General features: G+C 46.4%; 1 protein-coding gene across 1 annotated transcript in view; it reads left to right on the top strand.

Annotated features, from left to right (window-relative positions):
* LOC137378425 (fer-1-like protein 4) overlaps positions 1 to 23,843 on the top strand; it is a 518,691-nt gene that overhangs the window by 397,448 nt on the left and 97,400 nt on the right. Inside the window, 2 exon segments of the mRNA XM_068048756.1 lie at positions 14,165 to 14,275; positions 15,054 to 15,181. Of these exon segments, the coding sequence (XP_067904857.1) occupies positions 14,165 to 14,275; positions 15,054 to 15,181 (239 nt within the window).

A 23,843-nucleotide genomic window follows, 5' to 3' on the forward strand; every position in this document is an offset into this window, starting at 1 on the left:
GGCTTTGTCAGAGGGAGGTCATGCCTAACAAATTTGATTGAATTTTTTGAGCATGTGACCATGTGTATAGATGAGGGTAGTGCAGTTGATGTAGTTTACATGGATTTCAGCAAAGCCTTTGACAAGGTCCCACATGGGAGACTTATCAAGAAAGCAAATGCACATGGGATACAAGGTAACTTGATAAGGTGGATTCAAAATTGGCTTAGCTGTAGGAGACAGAGAGTGATGACAGATGGCTGTTTTAGTGACTGGAAGCCAGTGTCCAGTGGCGTACCACAGAGATCTGTTCTGGGTCCCCTATTGTTTGTCATTTATATAAACGACATAGATGACTATGTGGGGGAGTAGGATCAGTAAGTTCGCGGATGACACAAAGATTGGCCGACTGGTTAACAGTGAGGTTGAGTGTCTTAGGTTACAGGAAGATATAGATGGGATGGTCAAATGAGCAGAAAAGTGGCAGATGGAATTTAACGCTGAAAAGTGTGAGGTGATACACTTTGGAAGGAGTAATGTGATACGGAAGTATTCAATGAATGGCCTGACACTGGGAAGTTCCGGGGAACAAAGGGACCTTGGAGTGTTTGTCCATAGATCTCTGAAGGCAGAAGGGCAGGTTAATAGGGTGGTGAAAAAGGCATATGGGACACTTGCCTTTATCAATCGAGGCATAGATTACAAAAGCAGGGAGGTCATGTTGGAGTTGTACAGAACTTTGGTAAGGCCACAGCTGGAGTACTGTGTGCAATTCTGGTCGCCACATTATAGGAAGGATGACACAGAACACAAAAGTACGAGTGTATCAGGCCTGTGTCCTCAGTACCTTGCTCTATGGCAGCGAGGCCTGGACAACGTATGTCAGCCAAGAGCGACGTCTCAATTCATTCCATCTTCGCTGCCTCCGGAGAATACTTGGCATCAGGTGGCAGGACCGTATCTCCAACACAGAAGTCCTCGAGGCGGCCAACATCCCCAGCTTGTACACACTACTGAGTCAGTGGCGCTTGAGATGGCTTGGCCATGTGAGCCGCATGGAAGATGGCAGGATCCCCAAAGACACATTGTACAGCGAGCTCGCCACTGGTATCAGACCCAATGTGGCAAGTCGAAGAGACTTAGTAGTTGGCAGGAAAAAAGACAGAGGCGCAAGGGGAGAGCCAACTGTGCAACAGCCCCGACAAACAAATTTCTCTGCAGCACCTGTGGAAGAGCCTGTCACTCTAGAATTGGCCTTTATAGCCACTCCAGGCGCTGCTTCACAAACCACTGACCTCCTCCAGGTGCTTACCCATTGTCTCTCGAGATAAGGAGGCCAAAGAAAGGAAAGATTGCATTGGAGGGGGTGCAGAGGCGATTCACCAGGATGTTGCCTGCGATGGAACATTTAAGCTGTGAAGAGAGGTTGGATAGGCTTGGGTTGTTTTCACTGGAGCAGACAAGACTGAGGGGTGACCTGATCGAGGTGTACAAGATTATGAGGGGCATGGACAGGGTGGATAGGGAGCAGCTGTTCCCCTTAGTTGAAGGTCAGTTACGAGGGGTCACAAGTTTAAGGTGCGGGGCGGGAGGTTTAAGGGGGATTTGAGGAAGAACTTTTTTACCCAGAGGGTGGTGACGGTCTGGAATGCCCTGCCTGGGAGGGTGGTAGAGGCAGGTTGCCTCACATCCTTTAAAAAGTACCTGGATGAGCACTTGGCACGTCATAACCTTCAAGGCTATGGGCCAAGAGCTGGCAAATGGGATTAGGTAGACAGGTCAGGTGTTTTAATGTATCGGTGATGGGCCGAAGGGCCTCTTCTGCACAGTATTATTCTGTGATTCTGTGATTCTGAGGAGAGAAGCCAGACCTGCATGGGAGCAGCTAGAACCAGGAGTGGATAAATAGCGTATGGCTCGGTGCCTTCACTTACCTTCAAGGAGCGGAGAGAAGCCGGCGTGCGCTGACTGAGTTTGAAATCAATTCTAACAGTGACATCAGAGGAAAGCTGTAAGGTGGTTGGTTGGTGAGTAACTGCTGTTAGGCAGTATCCGTAAATAGCTAGGTTAGTACACTACTGTTAGGGTGTGTGTGTTAATCGCTGGAAATTAGAAAAACGTAAAATTAAATTCAAAGTTTATGTAGCTACCTTACAATTAATTAAGACAGGCAAACGGGAGGGAAGTAAGAAGCTGGTGAATCCACTGTTTTTTATTTTTAAGCAGTTGGGTTTATTGTATACCAAGGTTTAAAATGAGTGCAGTAAGTGCTGATGAGGAGAGGCATTAATGTTAAAAAATTAACTAAATACAATGAATTACTTAAAATACAATCAGGATGGCATGGCAGATGATGTGTTGCAGCTGCAGTATGTGGGAGTTTGTGGGCATCAATGTGATCCACGGCAATCATGTCTGAAGTAAATGTCTGCAGCCCAAGGAGCTTCGGCTCAGCTTTGAAGAGCTGGAGGCCAAGCTACAGACATTGTGATGCATCAGGGAGGGGGAACGTTACCTGGACACTTTGTTCCAGAAGGCAGTCACTCCCCATAGGATAGGGTCTTCTGATTTGGTCAGTGTTCAGCGACAGGAGGATGTAACTGCGAGTGAGGCAGGTAAGGGGATCGGGAAGGCAGAAGTGGAGGAGCTTCAGCCCTTGCAGTTGAGGTTCTTTCAGCTTGTATGGATGAGAACGGGGGCTGCAGGGTAGATGGGTAAATTGATGATGACACCATGGTACAGGAAGCCATTCAAAAGGGGGGAGTAAATAGGAATGTAGTGGTAGTAGGGAACAGTATAGTCAGGGGGATAGACACCATTTGCTGAAGCCAAGACCGAGAGTCCAGAAGGCTGTGATGCCTACCAGGGTTCGGGACATCTGCTAAGAGCTGGAGAGGAACTTGCAGTGGGAAGGGGAGGATTCAGTTATCGTGGTCCAAGTTGGTACCAACAAAATAGATAGGACGAGGAAAGAGGTTCTGCACAGAGACTATGAGCAGCTAGGGGCTAAATTAAAAACCAGAACCTCAAATGTCTGGGCGCGAGCAAATTGGAGTAGGGTAAATAAGATTAGAGAGTTAAATGCGTGGCTCAAACATTGGTGTGGGAGAAATGGGTTTCGATTCAAGGGGCACTGGCACAAGTACTGGGGAAAGTGGGAGCTGTACTATTGGGATGGTCTGCACCTGAACTGTGCTGGACCAGTGTTCTGGCGAGCCATATAACTAGGGCGGTAGAGAGGGCTTTAAACTAAACAGTAAGGGTGAGGGACCAAACGAGAAAAGATATGATAAATTAAAGAGAGAGGAGAAGGCAAGACAGCAAGGCAGGAATAAGGGAAATAATAATCACAGCTTGGCAGGAAGGGACAGATTGTACTGAGTCTAACATCAGTGGTTGGGAAACTATTGGAAAAAATTCTGAGGGACAGGATTAATCTCCACTTGGAGAGGCAGGAATTAATCAGGGATAGTCAGCATGGCTTTGTCAGGGGGAGATCACGTCTAACAAACTTGATTGAATTTTTCAAGGAGGTGACTAGATGTGTAGATGAGGGTAAAGCAGTTGATGTAGTCCACATGGACTTCAGTAAGGCTTTTGATAAGGTCCCACATGGGAGATTGGTTAAGAAGGTAAGAGCCCATAGGATCCAGGGAAATTTGGCAAATTGGATCCAAAATTGGCTTAGTGGCAGGAGGCAGAGGGTGATGATCGAGGGTTGTTTTTGCGATTGGAAGCCTGTGACCAGTGGTGTACCAAGGGATCAGTGCTGGGACCTTTGCTGTTTGTAGTGTACATTAATGATTTAGATGTGAATAGAGGAGATATGATCTGTACGTTCGCAGAAGAAACGAAAATTGGTGGTGTCATAAATAGTGAGGAGGAAAGCCTTAGATTACAGGATGATATAGATGGGCTGGTAAGATGGGCAGAGCAGTGGCAAATGGAATTTAATCCTGAGAAGTGTGAGGTGATGCATTTTGGGAGGACTAACAAGGCAAGGGAATATACAATGGATGGTAGGACACTAGGAAGTGCAGAGGGTCAGAGGGACCTTGGTGTACTTGTCCATAGATCACTGAAGGCAGCAGCACAGGTAGATAAGGTGGTTAGGAAGGCATATGGGATACTTGCCTTTATTAGCCGAGGCATAGCATATAAGAGCAGGGAGGCTATGATGGAGCTGTATAAAATGCTAGTTAGGCCACAGCTGGAGTACTGTGTACAGTTCTGGTCGCCGCACTATAGGAAGGATGTGATTGCATTGGAGAGGATGCGGAGGAGATTCACCAGGATGTTGCCTGGGCTGGAGCATTTCAGCTATGAAGAGAGACTGGATAGGCTAGGGTTGTTTTCCTTAGAGCAGAGAAGGCTGAGGGGGGACTTGATTGAGGTATACAAAATTATGAGGGGTTTAGGTAGGATAGATTGGAAGAAACTGTTTCCCTTAGCAGAGGTGTCAATAACCAGGGGGCATAGATTTAAGGTAAGGGGCAGGAGGTTGAGAGGGGACTTGAGGAAATTTTTTTCACCCAGAGGGTGGTTGGAATCTGGAATGCACTGCCTGAAGAGGTGGTAGAGGCAGGAACCCTCACAACATTTAAGAAGTATTTAGACGAGCACTTGAAACACCATAGCATACAAGGCTACGGGCCAAGTGCTGGAAAATGGGATGAGAATAGTTAAGTGCTTGATGGCTGGTGCGGGAGTGTGCAAGCAGCTAAAGCTAGAGGTGGTGTAAATAGTTAAAAGAAAGAACTAAATGCTCTGTATTTGAATGCAAGTAGCATTCGTAACAAAACAGATGAAGAGATAGCTCAAATATAAATAAATATTTATGATCTGATAGCCATTACAGAGACATGGCTGCAAGATGGCAAAGGCTGGGATCTGAATATTCACCAGTAAATGACATTTCGGAAGCACAGAAAACTAGGAAAAGGTGGAGGGGTAGCTTTTTTTTTTATTCGTTCATCGGATGTGGGCGTCGCTGGCTTGGCCAGCATTTATTTCCCATCCCTAATTGCCCTTGAGAAGGTGGTGGTGAGCTGCCTTCTTGAATCGCTGCAGTCCATTTGGGGTAGGTACACCCACAGTGCTGTTAGGAAAGGAGTTCCAGGATTTTGACCCAGCGATAGTAAAGGAACGGTGATATAGTTCCAAGTCAGGATGGTGTGTGGCTTGGAGGGGAATGTAAGGTGGTGATGTTCCCATGCAGCTGCTGCCTTTGTCCTTCTAAGTGGTAGAGATCACAGCTTTGGAAGGTGCTGTCTAAGGAGCCTTGGTGCATTGCTGCAGTGCATCTTGTAGATGGTACACACTATTGCCACTGTGCGTCGGTGGTGGGTGGAGTGAATGTTTGAGGATGGCGTGCCAATCAAGCGGACTGCTTTGTCCTGGATGGTGTCGAGCTTCTTGAGTGTTGTTGGAGCTGCACCCATCCAGGCAAGTGGAGAGTATTCCATCACACTCCTGACATGTGCCTTGTAGATGGTGGACAGGCTTTGGGGAGTCAGGAGGTGAGTTACTCACCGCAGGATTTCTAGCCTCTGACCTGTTCTTGTAGCCACAGTATTTATATGGCTACTCCAGTTCAGTTTCTGGTCAATGGTAGCCCCTAGGATGTTGATAGTAGGGGATTCAGCGATGGTAATGCCATTGAATGTCAGAGGGAGATGGTTAGATTCTCTCGTGTTGGAGATGGTCATTGCCTGGCACTTGTGTGGCGCGAATGTTACTTGCCACTTATCAGCCCAAGCCTGGATATTGTCCAGGTCTTGCTGCATTTCAACACGGACTGCTTCAGCGAAAGGTGCTGAACATTGTGCAATCATCAGTGAAAATCCCCACTTCTGACCTTATGATTGAAGGAAGGTCATTGATGAAGCAGTTGAAGATGGTTGGGCCTAGGACACTACCCTGAGGAACTCCTGCAGTGATGTCCTGGAGCTGAGATAATTGACCTCCAACAACCACAACCATCTTCCTTTGTGCTAGGTACGATTCCAACCAACAGAGAGTTTTCCCCCTGATTCCCATTGACTCCAGTTTTGCTCGGGCTCCTTGATGCCATACTCGGTCAACTGCTGCCTTGATGTCAAGGGCAGTCACTCTCACGTCACCTCTTGAGTTCAGCTCTTTTGTCCATGTTTGAACCAAGGTTGTAATGAGGTCAGGAGTTGAGTGGCCCTGGCGGAACCAAACTGAGCGTCAGTGAGTCAAGTGCCGCTTGATAACACTGTTGACAACACCTTCCATCAATTTACTGATCATGGAGAGTAGACTGATGGGGTGGTAATTGGCCATGTTGGATTTGTCCTGCTTTTTCTGTACAGGACATACCTGAGCAATTTTCCACATTGCCGGGTAGATGCCAGTGTTGTAGCTGTACTGGAACAGCTTGGCTAGGGACGCAGCAAGTCCTGGAGCACAGATCTTCAGTACAATTGCCGGAATGTTGGTCAGGGCCCGTAGCCTTTGCAGTATCCAGTGCCTTCGGTCGTTGTGGGAAACATTTAAAGAAACAATTCAAAGGGTTCAACAAAAGTACAATCTGTTCAAAAACAAAAACTCGTCTAGAAAGACCCATCGTTGGCTCGCTCAGGAAGTTAAGGAGAGTATTAGACTAAAAGAAAAGGCTTACAATGTTGCAAAACATAGCAGCAAGTCTGAGGATTAGGAGTATATTAGAAACCAGCAAAGAGCCACCAAAAGGTTGACAAAAAAGGAAAAAAATAGAATATGAGAGTGAACTAGTCAGCAATATAAAAACAGATTGTAAGAGCTTTTATAAGTACATAAAAAGGAAGAGAGTAGCTAAAGTAGACGTTGGTCCCTTAGAGGCAGAGACAGGAGAAATCATCATGGGGAATGAGGAAATGGCAGAGGCATTGAATAAATATTTTGTGTCTGTCTTCACAGAAGAAGACACAAGTTCCATACCAGAAATTGGCAGTAACCTCGGGGCTAAAAAGAGTGAGGAAATTAAGGATATTGATATCAGTCGAGAAAATGTATTAGAGAAACTTGAGGAGGGACTAATATCTGACAAGTCCCTGGGACCCGATGGCCGACATCCTCGGGTTCTAAAAGAGATTGCTGCAGAGATAGTGGATGCATTGGCTATGATTTTCCAGAATTCCTTAGATTCGGGAATGGTCCCATCAGATTGGAAGTTGGAAAATGTTATGCTGCTTTTCAAGAAAGGAGGTAGAAAAAAAACAGGGAACTACAGGCCAGTTAGCCTAACATCAGTTGTTGGGAAGATGCTGGAAACTATTATTAAGGAAGTCTTAATATTGCACTTGGAAAAGCATAGTATGATTAGAACAAGTCAGCATGGTTTTACTAAAAGGAGATCCTGTCTGACAAATTTATAAGAGTTTTTTGAGGATGTAACTTGTAGGGTCGATAAAGGGGAACCAGTAGATGCAGTATACTTAGATTTTCAAAAGGCATTCAATAATGTGCTACATATAAGATTAATAGGCAAGATAAGGGCTCATGGTGTTGGAGGTAATGTGTGAGCATGGATAGAGGATTGGTTAACAGACAGGAAGCAGAGAGTGAGCATAAATGGGACATTTTCAAGTTGGCAGGCAGTGAACAGTGGTGTGCCACAAGGATCAGTGCTGGGGCCTCAGCTATTTACACTCTATATTAATGACTTGGATGAAGAGACAGAGAGTAATGTATCTAAGTTTGCTGAAGATACAAAGCTCGGTAGAAATGTAAGCTGCAGGGAGGATGTAGCGAGGCTGCAAAGAGATATAGACAGGTTAAGTGAGTGGGCAACAAGATGGCAAATGGAGTCTAATATAGGGAAGTGTGAAGTTGTTCACTTTGATCGTAAAAGTAGAAAAGCAGAATAGTTTTTTAAAAGGTATGAAACTGGTTAGTGTTGATGTTCAGAGAGATTTGGGGGAACTCGTACAAGGAATGCACAAAGGTAACATGCAGTTGCAGCAGGCTATCGGGAAGGCAAATGGCATGTTGGCCTTCATCGCAAGGGGATTTGAGTACAGGAGTAAAGATGTCTTGCGGCAATCGTATACAGCCTTTATGAGACCGCACCTGGAGTATTGTGTACAGTTTTGGTCTTCTTATAGAAACATAGAAAATCGGAGCAGGAGTAGGCCATTTGGTCCTTCGAGCCTGCACCGCCGTTCAATACAGTCATGGCTGATCATCCAAACTCAGTACCCTGTTCTCACTTTCGCCCCGTATCCCTTGATCCCTTTAGCCCTAAGAACTATATCTAACTCTTTCTTGAATATATTTAATGATTTGGCCTCAACTGCTTTCTGTGGTAGAGAATTCCACAGGTTCACCACTCTCTGGGTGAAGAAATCCCTCCTCATCTCAATCCTAAATGGCTTACCCCTTATCATTAGACTGTGACCCCTGGTCCTGGACTCCCCCGCCATTGGGAAAATCCTTCCTGCATCTAGTCTGTCCAGTCCTGTTAGAATTTTGTCGGTTTCTATGAGATCCCCTCTCATTCTTCTAAACTCTAGCAAATACAAGCCTGATCGACCCAATCTCTCTTCATACGTCAGTCCTGCCATCCCAGGAATCAGTCTGGTGAACCTTCACTGCACTCCCTCCATAGCAAGAACATCCTTCCTCAGAGAAGGAGACCTAAACTGCACACAATACTCCAGATGTGGTCTCACCAAGGCCTTGTATAATTGCAGCAAGACATCCTTGCTCCTGTACTTGAATCGTCTCGCTATGAAGGCCAACATACCATTTGCCTTCTTAACTGCCTGCTGCACCTGCATGCTTACTTTCAGCGACTGGTGCACAAGGACACCCAGATCTCGCTGCACCTCCCCCTTCCCAATCTATCGCCATTCAGATAATCTGCCTTCCTGTTTTTGCCACGAAAGTGGATAACCTCACATTTATCCACATTATACTGCATCTGCCATGATTTGCCCACTCACTCAACCTGGCCGAATCATTGCATCCTCCTCACAGCTCACACTCCCACCCAGCTTTGTGTCATCTGCAAACTTGGATATATTACAATTAATTCCCTCATCTATATCATTAATATATATTGTGAATAGCTGGGGTCCTAGCACTGATCCCTGCGGTACCCCACTAGTCACTGCCTGCCACTCGAAAAAAGACCTATTTATTCTTACTCTTTGTTTCCTGTCTGCCAACCAGTTCTCTATCCATGTCAGTACCTTACCCCCAATCCCATGTGCATTAATTTTGCACACTAATCTCTTATGTGGGACCTTATCGAAAGCCTTCTGAAAGTCCAAATACACCACATCCACTGTTTCTCCATTATCTATTCTACTAGTTACATCCTCAAAAAATTCCAGTATATTTGTCAAGCATGATTTCCCTTTCGTAAATCCATGTTGACTTTGTCCGATCATTATCTAAGGAAGGATATATTTGCCATAGAGGGAGTGCAGTGGAGGTTCACCAGACGAATCCCTGGGATCCCTTGATTGAAACATATAAGATCCTGAGGGGTCTTGACCGGTTGGATGTGGGAAGGATGTTTCCCCTTGTGGGAGAATCTAGAACTAGGAGTCACTGTTTAAAAATATGCGGTCGCCCATTTCAGGCAGAGTTGAGGACAATTTCTTTCTCTCAGATTTAGTGGAAGCAGAGTCTTTAAATATTTTTAAGGCAGAGCGATATAATTTCTTGATAAGCAAGGGGGTGAAAGGGTGTAGGCGGGAATGTGGAGTTGAGGTTACAATCAGATCAGCCATCATCTTATTGAATGGCGGAGCAGGCTTGAGGGACCAAGTGTCCTACTCCTGCTCCTAATTCGTATGTTCGTATGTATGTTCGTAGTTATGTATGTTTGTATGTATGTTCGTAGTTACGTATGTTCGTATGATTGTCTTATGAGTAGAGATTGCAGAAACTGGGCCTGTATTCTCCAGAGTTTCGAAGAATGAGAGGTGATCTCATTGAAACTTACAAAGTTCCTCCAGGGCGTGACTGGGTAGATGTGGATAGGATGTTTCCTCTGGCTGGTGAGTCTAGAACCAGGGGACACAGTCTCAGAATAAGTGGCAGGCCATTTAAGACTGAGATGAGGAGGAATTTCTTTAATCAGTTGGGGGTGAATCTTTGGAATTGTGTACCCCAGAGGGCTGTGGAAACTCAATCATTGAGCATGTTCAAGACAGATAGATGATCAGCCATGATCTCTTTGAAAGGCGGTGCAGGCTCGATGGGCCTATTCCTGCTCCTATTTCCTATGTTCCTATGTTGCCAGCGACACCCTCTTCCCATGATACGAATAAAAAACAAATCAGTGTTGCGGGGAACTTATTGTGTGATGCTCAGCCAGTTATTCTGTCTTCTCTTGGATATTTCTTCCATCTCTTTTCTTAGACTTTCTATCAGGTAAAAATTGTTAGGAAGGATGTATGGAAAGGCTGTCTATGCTTAGAGTGGATAAGTTGTCTGCTCCGGATGGCTTGCATCCCAGGTTGCTAAAGGATATGGGAGTGGAAGGGCTTGTCATAATCTTCTAACCTTCCCTAGATACAGGGGAGGTGCCAGAGGATTGGAGAGTGGCAAATGTCACATTCAAGAAAGGGCCTAAGGACACTCTTAGTAACTATAGGCCGGTCAGTTTAACATCAGTGGTGGGGAAGATTTCAGAAACAATAATCAGGAAAAAAAATCAACAGGTACTTGGAGAGATTTGAGTTCATTAAGAAGAGCCAGCATGGATCTGTAAAAGGCAGGTCTTGCTTGACGAATTGAATTTTTTGATGAAGTAGCAGAGAAGGTTGATGAGAATGCAATGGATGTTGTCTATATGGATTTTAAGAAAGTGTTTGCCTGCTGGGACAACTAGATTTTTTAGACGATATTCAGAAGAAGGAATTTTCCGCCACACAAGATCAGATGGCAGGTTGTTCAACCTTGCCCATCTTGGAGCAAAGACCAAAGTACGGAAAGTCCTCATCAGGGAACTCCTCTTTGCTGACGATGCTGCATTGACATCCCACACGGAAGAGTGTCTGCAGAGACTCATCGACAGGATTGCGGCTGCCTGTAACGAATTTGGCCTAACCATCAGTTTCAAGAAAACGAACATCATGGGACAGGACGTCAGAAATGCTCCATCCATCAATATCGGTGACGATGCTCTGGAAGTGGTTCAAGAGTTCACCTGCATAGGCTCAACCATTACCAGCAACCTGTCTCTCGATGCAGAAATCAACAAGCGCATGGGAAAGGCGTCTGCTGCTACGTCCAGACTGGCCAAGAGGGTGTGGGAAAATGGCGCACTGACACGGAACACAAAAGTCCAAGCGTTTCAAGCCTGTGTCCTCAATACCTTGCTCTACGGCAGCGAGGCCTGGACAACGTATGTCAGCCAAGAGCGACGTCTCAACGCATTCCATCTTCACTGTCTCTGGAGAATCCTTGGCATCAGGTGGCAGGACCGTATCTCCAATGCAGAGGTCCTTGAGGCGGCCAACATCCCCAGCATATACGCCCTACTGAGCCAGCGGCGCTTGAGATGGCTTGGCCATGTGAGCCGCATGGAAGATGGCAGGATCCCCAAGGATGCATTGTACAGCGAGCTCGTCACTGGTATCAGACCCACTGGCCGTCCATGTCTCCGCTTTAAAGATGTCTGCAAACGCGACATGAAATCTTGTGACATTGACCACAAGTCTTGGGAGCCAGTTGCCAGCGATCGCCAGAGCTGGCGGACAGCTATAAAGACGGGGCTAAAGAGAGGCGAGTCGAAGAGACTCGGCAGTTGGCAGGAAAAGAGACAGTAGTGTAAGGGGAGAGCCAACTGTGTAACAACCCCGACAACCAACTTTACCTGCAGCGCCTGTGGAAGAGTCTGTCACTCTAGAATTGGCCTTTATAGCCACTCCAGGCGCTGCTTCACAAACCACTGACCACCTCCAGGCGATTACCCATTGTCTCTCGAGACAAGGAGGCCAAAAGGAGGAGGATAAATAACTTGCATATTGAAATACAGAGTAAAATTTTAAAATTTGCCAATGATACCAAACTTGGAGGTGTGGCAAACCGTGAGGATGATACTAATTGACTGCAACAGAACTTAGATAGGCTAGCAGAATGAGCAGACAAGTGCCAGATGGAATTTAATACAAAGAAATGTGAGGTGATGTATTTTGGCAGAAGGGTTAGGGAGTGGCAATATAGACTTAATGGCACAGTTCTAAAGAATGTGCAGGAACAGAGGAACATATTTGAAGGTGGCAGGACATATTGAGAGAGTACAAAGACAAAGAACAAAGAAAATTACAGCACAGGAACAGGCCCTTCGGCCCTCCAAGCCTACGCCGATCCAAATCCTCCATCTAAACCTGTCGCCTATTTTCTAAGGGTCTGTATCTCTTTACTTCCTGCCCATTCATGTATCTGTCTAGATACATCTTAAAAGACGCTATCGTGCCCGCGTCTACCACCTCCGCTGGTAATGCGTTCCATGCACCCACCACCCTCTGCGTAAAGAACTTTCCACGGATATCCCCCCTAAACTTTTCCCCTTTCACTTTGAACTCGTGTCCCCTTGTAATTGAATCCCCCACTCTGGGAAAAAGCTTCTTGCTATCCACCCTGTCTATACCTCTCATGATTTTGTACACCTCAATCAGGTCCCCCCTCAACCTCTGTCTTTCTAATGAAAATAATCCTAATCTACTCAACCTCTCTTCATAGCTAGCGCCCTCCATACCAGGCAACATCCTGGTGAACCTCCTCTGCACTCTCTCCAATGCATCCACATCCTTTTGATAATGTGGCGACCAGAACTGCACGCAGTATTCCAAATGTGGCCGAACCAAAGTCCTATACAACTGTAACATGACCTGCCAACTCTTGTACTCAATACCCCGTCCGATGAAGGAAAGCATGCCGTATGCCTTCTTGACCACTCTATTGACCTGCGTTGCCACCTTCAGGGAACAATGGACCTGAACACCCAAATCTCTCTGTACATCAATTTTCCCCAGGCCTTTTCCATTTACTGTATAGTTCACTCTTGAATTGGATCTTCCAAAATGCATCACCTCGCATTTGCCCTGATTGAACTCCATCTGCCATTTCTCTGCCCAACTCTCCAGTCTATCTATATTCTGCTGTATTCTCTGACAGTCCCCTTCAGTATCTGCTACTCCACCAATCTTAGTGTCGTCTGCAAACTTGCTAATCAGACCACCTATACTTTCCTCCAAATCATTTATGTATATCACAAACAACAGTGGTCCCAGCACGGATCCCTGTGGAACACCACTGGTCACACGTCTCCATTTTGAGAAACTCCCTTCCACTGCTACTCTCTGTCTCCTGTTGCCCAGCCAGTTCTTTATCCATCTAGCTAGTACACCTTGGACCCCATGCGCCTTCACTTTCTCCATCAGCCTACCATGGGGAACCTTATCAAACGCCTTACTGAAGTCCATGTATACGACATCTACAGCCCTTCCCTCATCAATCAACTTTGTCACTTCCTCAAAGAATTCTATTAAGTTGGTAAGACATGACCTTCCCTGCACAAAACCATGTTGCCTATCACTGATAAGCCCATTTTCTTCCAGATGGGAATAGATCCTATCCCTCAGTATCTTCTCCAGCAGCTTCCCTACCACTGACGTCAGGCTCACCGGTCTATAATTACCTGGATTTTCCCTGCTACCCTTCTTAAGCAAGGGGACAACATTAGCAATTCTCCAGTCCTCCGGGAGTAGTTAGTGTTACGACCAAGGCGAGAGTAATGCACTGTTAATTCGGTCTCACTTCTCCACAGGTCATAGCATATGAGTAAAGTTTCTCACCTACCAGAAAATAGCCAAATTAACCACTCTATTTGTCCCCCAGAATAAAGCACACCAAACCAGGTTTCTTTAAACAACAACAAAATTAACTATTTATTAATAAACTAAGTCTTGAACAATAATGAGATAACTATGTGTGAAAGGATTCTTTTAAAATTTCTTATTCTTCCTAACCCTCAAGCATAGACACATATATTTTTTTTAATGTTAACCGGGAGAAGAGGATGTTTTAGTTTACAACTGTTTCTTAGGCATAATAAAATAATGAGGTTGTCACGTTCTGGTAGGATATTTCCAGGTCAGTGAGGTGTCCCAGAGTCTTGGGCTGGTAGTTTATTTAGTTGCGCTTCTTTATCTTTTTGCAGGGTTCCTTCCGAATCTACCCAAGTGACGAGGCGGAAGCTGATTTTAAGATATTACATGGTATCCCAAAGAACAGACCGGTCAAAGTTCTTGTCAGGGTTTACGTGGTGAAAGTGAGTACATTCTCTCTACATTATGCAAGTGTTCACGACCACAGGATGCCATGTTGGGCTTATGGAGTAGAATGGAGCCTCTTTCATCTAATTCTGCATATATTTAATTTTTCACTAAATCTGCTAAAAAACCTAAAGTAACAAGGGATTGAGCAGTTGGAATTTAAACCTGGAATAGTAAAAAAGATACTTCAATTTGCTTCCTCAGGTCATTTAACTGTCCCAGTGGCAGCCCCTGGCAGGGCCGAATGCTGGATCTAGGGCCTGATATATTTAGAGAGCTGCAGGCATCTCTGGCCTAAGTGGTCAGGACCTTCCGGCTGCCAGTGTAGATCAGCAGCTTGAAGGTCCTGAATCGAGCTGAAGATTCTTGTTGGGAGAAGGGGAACAAAAAATATTACTTGTGGCTTCCCTCGAGCTCTTGGGCCTTTCCCTGCGATCTCTATGAGGCCTCCAGTCCTGGGGTCCTATGAAAAGCCACATCACTAATGCTCCTGTATCTGGGTGCTTAGTGAGAATTGTATTGGAGAAAGAGGCAAGGGCTGATTCCTGCTGCCTTATCGCTTCATCTTCAGGCTCTGGCCTCGCAGGAAATCCCCAGGAATCCTGAGGCAGTGTTGTAGGGTCCAGATATGGCCATCTGGGCCTCAAATCCATTTTCCTGAACCTCAGGCCAGGAAATGCTCAGTTCCTGGACGCAAAAGTCAAAAAATTGGTCCTATGAATATTTTTGTCAGACTTCTATGCATTTCCAAACTAAAGATTCTTTTCCTCCAAGGCGACTAACCTTGCTCCCACTGACATGAACGGAAAGTCTGATCCCTACATTGTAGTTAAAGTTGGTGAACAAGTACAGGACAGTAAAGACCGATATATCCCCAAACAACTGAACCCTGTGTTTGGAGAGTGAGTATTTAATGGCAGGTTTGTGATTATAAAATCTGATTCAGTAAAATGCTGGAAACTGAAACAAAATGAAATATTTTTGTTCTTAATTTATGGGTTTTCTCTGTACAGAATTTTTTATATTAATAATAATTCATTTTGAGGAAAGGACCTCAAAATGGCTTCTGCAACTGGCTGCAAGGGAACCTTCTGTCTCACAATGGTTTGTGCCTTGGTGATCAGCTCTGTGTTATCGTCACCTGGTGTAATGTAACTGAGCTAGCAATCCAGAGGCCCAGGCTAATGCCCTGGGGACATGGGTTCAAATCCCACCACGGCAGCTGGTGTAATTTAAACTTGATTAATTAATAAAAATCTGGACTTGTCTCAGTAATTGTACCATGAAACTATCATCGATTGTCATAAAAACCCATGTCGTTCACTAATGTCCTTTAGGGAAGAAAATCCACCGTCCTTACCTGGTTTGGTCTACATGTGACTGCAGACCCACAGCAATGTGGTTGACTCTTAACTGCCCTCTGAAATGGCCTAGCAAGCCACTCGATCATCAGGGGCAATTAGCGATGGGAAACAAATGCTGGTCTTGCCAGTGACTCCCACATCCCATGAAAGAATTTTTAAAAAAGATGAAGGCAGTGGACTGAGAAGGTGCAGCATTCACTGTCCTCTGTTTTCTCTGTGCCCTCTTCTCAGCCATCTGAGCATTCCCTTTCTCTTCACCTCTTCCGATGCCCCTCCGAACAGTCAGCCTCCACAGATCCCGGTTGTCGGCTACTGTCTCCTAGATGTCTGTGTTCATGTTTGCTATCTTCATATCTCGCTTGCAGGTGTCCTTGTAGCAGAGATATGGATGTCCAGCAGGTCTTGACCCAGTGGCTAGTTCACCGTACAGCAGGTCTTTGGGTATACGGCCTTCATCCATCCAATGAACATGGCTGAGCCATTACAAATGGCATTGGCTTAGTAATGAGTGAATGCTGATGGAATTAGCATGCTCCAGGACCTCTGAGTTCATGACCTTGTCCCTCCAAGAGATGCTGAGGATATGTCTGAGAAAGAAAGCTGGACACTATTCAGCCTTTTCTCCTGCCTAACTTGTGTTTTCCAGGCCTCACTACTGTAGAGTAGTGCACTGAGGATGCAGTCTTCATAGACTCACAGTTTGGTGTTCTCTATCAGGTTGCTGTTGTTCCACACTGTTACTCAGTTTGGACATAACAGCTGCCGCTTTTGCAATGCACGTGCCGATTTAAGCATCAAGTGACAGATTGCGGGTGACTTTGGAGCCTAGATACATGAAGCTATCAATAACCTCCAGCATCATATTGTCAATGCTGATTGATGGTTCTATGGCAACATCCTGGATCAGAACATTTGTCTTCCTGATGCTAACGGTCAAACCAAACTCTTTACAGGTGTGAGAGAGTCTGTCCATTTATCACTGAAGGAGTTCCTCGGTATGGAATGCTAGTGCAGAACATAGAACATAGAACAGTACAGCACAGTACAGGCCCTTCGGCCCACGATGTTGTGCTGACCCTTTAACCTACTCTAAGATCAAACTACCTACATACCCTTCATTCTACTATCATCCATGTTTCTATCCAAGAGTCGCTTAAATGTCCCTAATGTATCTGCTTCTACTACCACCGCTGGCAGTGCATTCCATGCACCCACCACTTTCTGTGTAAAGAACCTACCTCTGACATCTCCCCAAACCTTCCTCCAATCACCTTAAAATTATGCCCCCTGGTGATAGCCCTTTCCGCCCTGGGAAAAAATCTCTGGCTATCCACTCTATCTATGCCTATCATCTTGTACACCTCTATCAAGCCACCTCTCATCCTTCTTTGCTCCAATGAGAAAAGCCCTAGCTCCCTCAACCTTTCTTCATAAGACATGCCCTCCAGTCCAGGCAGCATCCTGGTAAATCTCCTCTGTACCCTCTCTAAAGCTTCCACATCCTTCCTATAATGAGGCGACCAGAACTGAACACAATATTCCAAGTGTGGTCTAACCAGGGCTTTATAGAGCTGCAGCATAACCTCGCAGCTCTTAAACTCAATCCCCCTGTTAATGAAAGCCAACACCCCATACGCCAGCATTCCAACAACATACAACAACTCCCTGATGAGGACTTGGTGCACTTTTGCCTTAGATTTCTGGTGGCCAAGACTGAACAGCTTTCTGTCAGTTCTAGTATGTATGGAGACACCCTCTGTAAATGAACTGAAGACATATGACAGCCGCAAAGAAAAGACTCCAGAACACAACCCTGTTTGACCCCACTGCGGCTCTTGAAGGATTCTGATATTCCCCGTCATAGCTGACCTTAGCCTTCATGTTATCATGGAAGGAGAAGATCACACTGAGCAGCTTTGGCAGCCAATTTTTTTCATCCACTTAAATAGACCACCTCTACTCACATGGTCAAACGCCTTAATGAAATTGATAAAGGCAATACATCGTGGTCTCCTTCGTTCACAGGATTTCTTCTGCAGCTGACAGGCTGAGAAGATCATGTCGATTGCGGATCTTCCAGTTCTGAAACCACACTGGGATTTGAGATAGATTCGTTGAGTTGTAATCCAGGGAAAATATTGTCGCTGAGGAAGCTCTGGAAACCATAGAGAGCCTGCCTGTCATGGAAGAGCTGGATATCAAACCGACAGTGGAGGAGCTTAGCAAAGCTATTGGCTTTCTTGCCATTGGAGAAGCTCCAGGTGATGATGCTATAACTGCCTGAACTCATCAAGCACAGGAAACTGGGACTCCTGCAGCATCTGCACAAACTGCTGTGTCTCTGTTGGAGGGAGGGGGCAGTGCCTCTGGATGTACGTGATACAAAGATTGTGACCTTGAACTAGAACAAGGGTGGCCATCATGATTGCGACAATCGAGGCATCTCCCTGCTAAACAGCATGGGAAAAGTATTTACCTGTGTTGTCAGACTGCAGATCACTCCCTGGCGTGCACCAGGGTCAGGATGGAACTGTTGAAGCTTTTTTGTTCAAAGCAGAAAGGCCGTACTCGTATCTACGTCAGCCATACTGCTCAAGATCGTGTTCCACCCATCTCTCCATCTGTTTATTGCAGTTGGTGATGACCTCCCTGCCTTTGTTTTCAATGGAGCTATTTTCATTACTGATGGATCTGTTGCCTTTTTGATCCCATTAGACATGCCCCTAGAGCTCCCTGTGTCGGAGGACATCTGGATATTCTTGCAAAGTTGCAACAAGTAGTCATTGGTACAGTGCCTAGCAGTCTGTTGCTCATTACTTCGAACATATGAATTAGGAGCAGGAGTAGGTCAATCGGCCCCTTGAGCCTGGTCTGCCATTCAATAAGATCATGGCTGATCTGATTGTAACCTCAACTCCACATTCCCGCCTACCTCTGATAACCTTTCACTCCTTTGCTTATTGAGAATCTATCTACCTCTGTCTTAAAAATATTTTAAGACTCTGCTTCCACCGCCTTTTGAGGAAGAGAGTTCTAAAGCTTCATGACCCTCTGAGGGAAAAAATTTCTCCTCTTCTCTGCCTTAAATGGGCAACCCATTATTTTTAAACAGTGACTCCTAGTTCTCGATTCTCCCACAAGGGGAAACATCCTTTCCACATCCATCCTGTCAAGACCCCTCAGAATCTTATATGTTTCAATCAAGTCGCTTCTTACTCTGCTAAACTCCAATGGATACAAGCCTAGCCTGTCCAACCTTTCCTCATAAGACAACCCGAAAATTCCAGGTATTAGTCTCGTAAATCTTCTTTGAACTGCTTCCAATGCATTTACATCCTTCCTTAAATAAGGAGACCAGTACTGTACACAATACTCCAGATGTGGTCTCACCAATGCCCTGTATAACTGAAACATAACCTCCCTACTTTTGTATTCAGTTCTCCTCGCAATAAATGATAACATTCTATTAGCTTTCCTAATTACTTGCTGTACCTGCATTCTAACCTTTTGCAATTCATGCACTAGGACACCAGATCCCTCTGCATCTCAGAGCTCTGCAATCTCTCTGCAATTTTTATTCTTCCTACCAAAATGGACAATTTCACATTTTCTCATATTATACTCCATTTGTCAGATCTTTGCTCACTCACTTAACCTATCTGTATCCCTTTGTAGCCTCCTTATGTCCTCTTCACAACTTACTTTACGACCTATCTTTGTGTCATCAGCAAATTTAGCAACCAGACCTTCGGTCCCTTCATCCAAGTCATTTATATAAATTGTAAAAAGCTCTTAGTGTATTCACTGTCTTCTAGCCTGGATCTCGCTTCAAAGTAATAAGGCGGATCGCTTGGCTTAAATGACAGGTTCCATTACAGTGTTGTTAGCCTCAAACTAGTTAGCATTTTTCCATTCTTGCTTCCCATATGTTGAGAGTGCAGTATTGTAAATGGTGTCTCGAAGTATGTTCCATTTTGCTTCTGCACTCTTTGGGCTGGATTTTGTGCTGGAGGCAGGGCTCATGGCACTGGGCCGTAAAGGTGGGGGGATTCCCACCTCTGCCTTTTCTAACCACCCACCCTTGCCCCCCCCCCCCCCCCCACCACCCCCAGAGTGATCCTCCGGTCTTTTTGAGTCAGAGTTTTGGAGGCGAGATGCCTGCTTTAAAGGGACAGGGATCCCGCCTCGAAGAGTTGCTGACCAATCTCAGGGCTGGCAGCTCAGCAGTATTGGCAGCGCCACTGGGAGCAGTGGCCACTGCCAGTACTGCAGAGGCATCAGACTCATGCCTTGTGGTGGAAGCCCGAACAAGAGGTAGGTGAGGTGGGATCGCCAGGGTTGGTCTGGAAGGCCCCGGTGAGGGGAAATGGGGTTGGTCGTTCTGTCCAGGGGGAGGGGGATCCTGGGGGGTAAAGTTGTTCCCAGTGGGGCTCCACCATGGGCCACAAATGTCCCACAAAGTAGGAAATTCCGCCCCCCCCTCCCCCCCACCCACAAGCCTCGATCCCAGCGGTGGCGGGAACAGGCCCTTAATTGGCTGCTAATAGACTACTTAAGGGCCTCAATTGGCCTCTGGGTGGATAATTCATCTTCAGCCTACCCCACCCCCTGAGAAAATTGCCGGGCAACGAGGAAGCAAGGAGCCCTCCAACCCGTCACCCCCCTGCCACCCGTCGTGATACTCCGTGCCCCCGAATCCGACCCCCACCTCAGGGGCCTCAAAATCCACTCCTGTTTGGGAACACCGGCAAGCACCTGTTCAATGGAGTCGAGGAACTGTTGGTTCTTATCTCGGTAGGCAGTATGACCTTGAGCAGTATGGCTGACATAGATACGAGGACAGCCTTTCTGCTTTGAACGGAAAAGTTTTGAGGGCTCCATCTGAACCTTGGTGCACACCAGTGTGTAATCTGTATTGCAGTCAGCGCTATGGTAGCCACGTCTGTTGAGAATGCTGTTGAGAGAGTCATGCCACTGATTATCAGGTCCAGCTGGTGCCAATGTTTTGACGTTGGATGCCTCCATGACACCTTGTGGCATGGTCTGTTCTGAAAAAAAGTGTTAATTACACAAAACTCATGGTAGCAGCAAAACTCAAGTAGTCTCTGTCCATTTTCCTTTATCTTTTCCTGGCTGTGATATCCAAGGTAAGTGGGCCATGTCTGTGCCCACTCTTGCGTTGAAATCCCCCAGTAGGTAAAGATATTCTGTCTTAGGGGTTTCGCTGATTGCATTGTCCAGCTCCTCGTAGAACTGATTTTTCATCTCTGTAGTGGAGCACAGTCCTGGAGCATAGATCTTCTTTGGCCTCCTTGTCTCGAGAGACAATGGGTAAGTGCCTAGAGGTGGTCAGTGGTTTGTGGAGCAGCACCAGGAGTGGCTGTAAAGGCCAATTCTAGAGTGACAAGACTCTTCCACAGGCGCTGCAGATAAAATTGGTTGTCAGGGCTGTTACACAGTTGGCTCTTCCCTTGCGCCTCTGTCTTTTTTCCTGCCAACTGTCGAGTCTCTTCGACTCGCCTCTCTTTAGCCCCGCCTTTATAGCTGTCCGCCAGCTCTGGCGATCGCTGGCAACTGACTCCAACGACTTGTGGTCAATGTCGCAGGACTTCATGTCGCATTTGCAGATGTCTTCAAAGTGGAGACATGGACGGCCAGTAGGTCTGATACCAGTGATGAGCTCGCTGTACAATGCGTCCTTTGGGATCCTGCCATCTTCCATGCGGCTCACATGGCCAAGCCATCTCAAGCACCGCTGGCTCAGTAGGGCGTATATGCTGGGGATGTTGGCCACCTGGAGGACCTCTGCATTTGAGATATGGCCCTGCCACCTGATGCCAAGGATTCTCCGGAGACAGCGAAGATGGAATGTGTTGAGGTGTCGCTCTTTGTTCTGTGTCAATGCGCCATTTTCCCACATCCTCTTGGCCAGTCTGGACATAGCAGCAGACGCCTTTCCCATGCGCTTGTTGATTTCTGCATCGAAGGGACAGGTTACTGGTGATAGTTGAGCCTAGGTAGGTGAACTCTTGAACCACTTCCAGAGCGTGGTCGCTGATATTGATGGATGGAGCATTTCTGACGTCCTGTCCCATGATGTTCATTTACTTGAGGCTGATGGTTAGGCCAAATTCATTGCAGGAAGCCGCAATCCTGTCGATGAGTCTCTGCAGACACTCTTCTGTGTGGGATGTTAATGCAGCATCGTCAGCAAAGAGGAGTTCCCTGATGAGGACTTTCCGTGCTTTGGTCTTCGCTCTAAGCTGGGCAAGGTTGAACAACCTGCCATCTGATCTTGTGTGGAGGAAGACTCCTTCTTCTGAAGACTTAAACACATGTGAGTGCAACAGTGAGAAGAAGGTCCCAAACAGTGTAGTTGTAAGAACACAGCCCTGTTTCACGCCACTCAGGATAGGAAAGGGGTCTGATGAGGCACTGCTATGCTGCATTGTGCCTTTCATATTGTCATGGAATGAGGTAATGATACTTAGTAGCTTTGGTGGACATCCGATCTTTGCTAGTAGTCTGGAGACCACATATGCTGACGAGGTCAAAGGCTTTGATGAGATCTATGAAGGCATCATAGAGGGGCATCCGTTGTTTGTGGCATTTCTCCTGTAGCTGGCGAAGGGAGAACAGCATGTCAATGGTGGATCTCTCTGCTCGAAAGCCGCACTATGTCTCAGGGTAGACACGCTCAGCCAGCTTCTGGAGCCTGTTTAAAGCGACTCGAGTGAAGACTTTCCCCACTATGCTGAGCAGGGAGATTCCACGGTAATTGTTGCAGTCACCGTGGTCACCCTTGTTCTTATAGAGAGTAGTGATATTGGCATCGCGCATGTCCTGTGGTACTGCTCCCTCATCCCAGCACAGGCAAAGCAGTTCATCTAGTGCTGAGAGTATAGCAGGCTTGGCACTCTTGATTATTTCAGGGGTCCTTTCCAGGGGCTTTTCCACTGGCTAGAGAATCAATGGCATTACTGAGTTCCGATTTTGTTGGCTGTTCATCCAGCTCATCCATGACTGGCAGAGACTGGGCTGCATTGAGGGCGATCTCAGTGACAACATTTTCCCTGGAGTACAGTTCTAGGTAGTGCTCCACACAGCGGTCCATTTGCTTGCGTTGGTCAGTGATCATTTCCCCTGATTTACACTTGAGGGGGCCGATCTTCTTGATGGTTGGCCCAAAGGCTCTCTTAATATATTCCTCTGATGTTTCCGGTGTCGGAGGCCAGCTGAATACGACTGCATAGGTGCTGCCAGTAGTCAGTTGCACAGCGCCTGGCTGTTCTTTGCGCAGTACTTCTGGCGGCTTGAAGTGCTAAGGATGTTAACTCGCTGGGGGCTTTCTTGTTCAGCAGTGCAGTGCACTTAGCGGCTATTTATTTTATTTTGAAATACAGCACTGAAACAGGCCCCTTGGCCCACCGAGTCTGTGCCGACCATCAACCACCCATTTATACTAATCCTACATTAATCCCATATTCCTACCACATCCCCACAATTCCCCTACCACCTACCTACACTAGGGGCAATTTATAATGGCCAATTTACCTATCAACCTGCAAGTCTTGGCTGTGGGAGGAAACCGGAGCACCCGGCGAAAACCCACGCAGTCACAGGGAGAACTTGCAAACTCCGCACAGGCAGTACCCAGAACTGAACCTGGGTGGCTGGAGCTGTGAGGCTGCGGTGCTAACCACTGCGCCACTGTGCTGCCCAATGACTGGTTCCAGCTCTTCAGAGTGAGATTGAAACCAGTCTACATTCTGCTTCTCACGTTTGCCAAGGGTGGCTATTGCTGAGTCATAGATGGCGTCTCTGATGTGAGCCCACGTGGTCTCTGCATCCCCTTCAGGAGTGTTTTGAAGGGCTTTTCCAAGTGAATTAAGAAGCTTTTGTGACAGCTGTGGGTAAGAAATTCTGTTAGTGTTGATGTGCGGGCATGAGGTTAACTGGTCCTGTTTGAATTGAGAGGCAGATAGAGAGAACACATTCTGAACCATGTGTTGGGGGTTCTATCATTGAGAGAAACAAGTTGCTTACAGCGAAGCCTTCACCCTGCTCACGTGTTCCCTCTGAACTCGTCCCCTGCCAGGTGAATGTTAATGTTTTTCTTTCAGTGATCCACTATCAGTGAGTCTTGTCCCTTGTAGGGAAGCTATGTCAATGTTCAACCAATCAAGTTCCATGTTGATCA

This window comes from Heterodontus francisci, chromosome 16 (assembly GCF_036365525.1).
Source record: "Heterodontus francisci isolate sHetFra1 chromosome 16, sHetFra1.hap1, whole genome shotgun sequence".
NCBI classification, from domain to species: Eukaryota; Metazoa; Chordata; class Chondrichthyes; order Heterodontiformes; family Heterodontidae; genus Heterodontus; species Heterodontus francisci.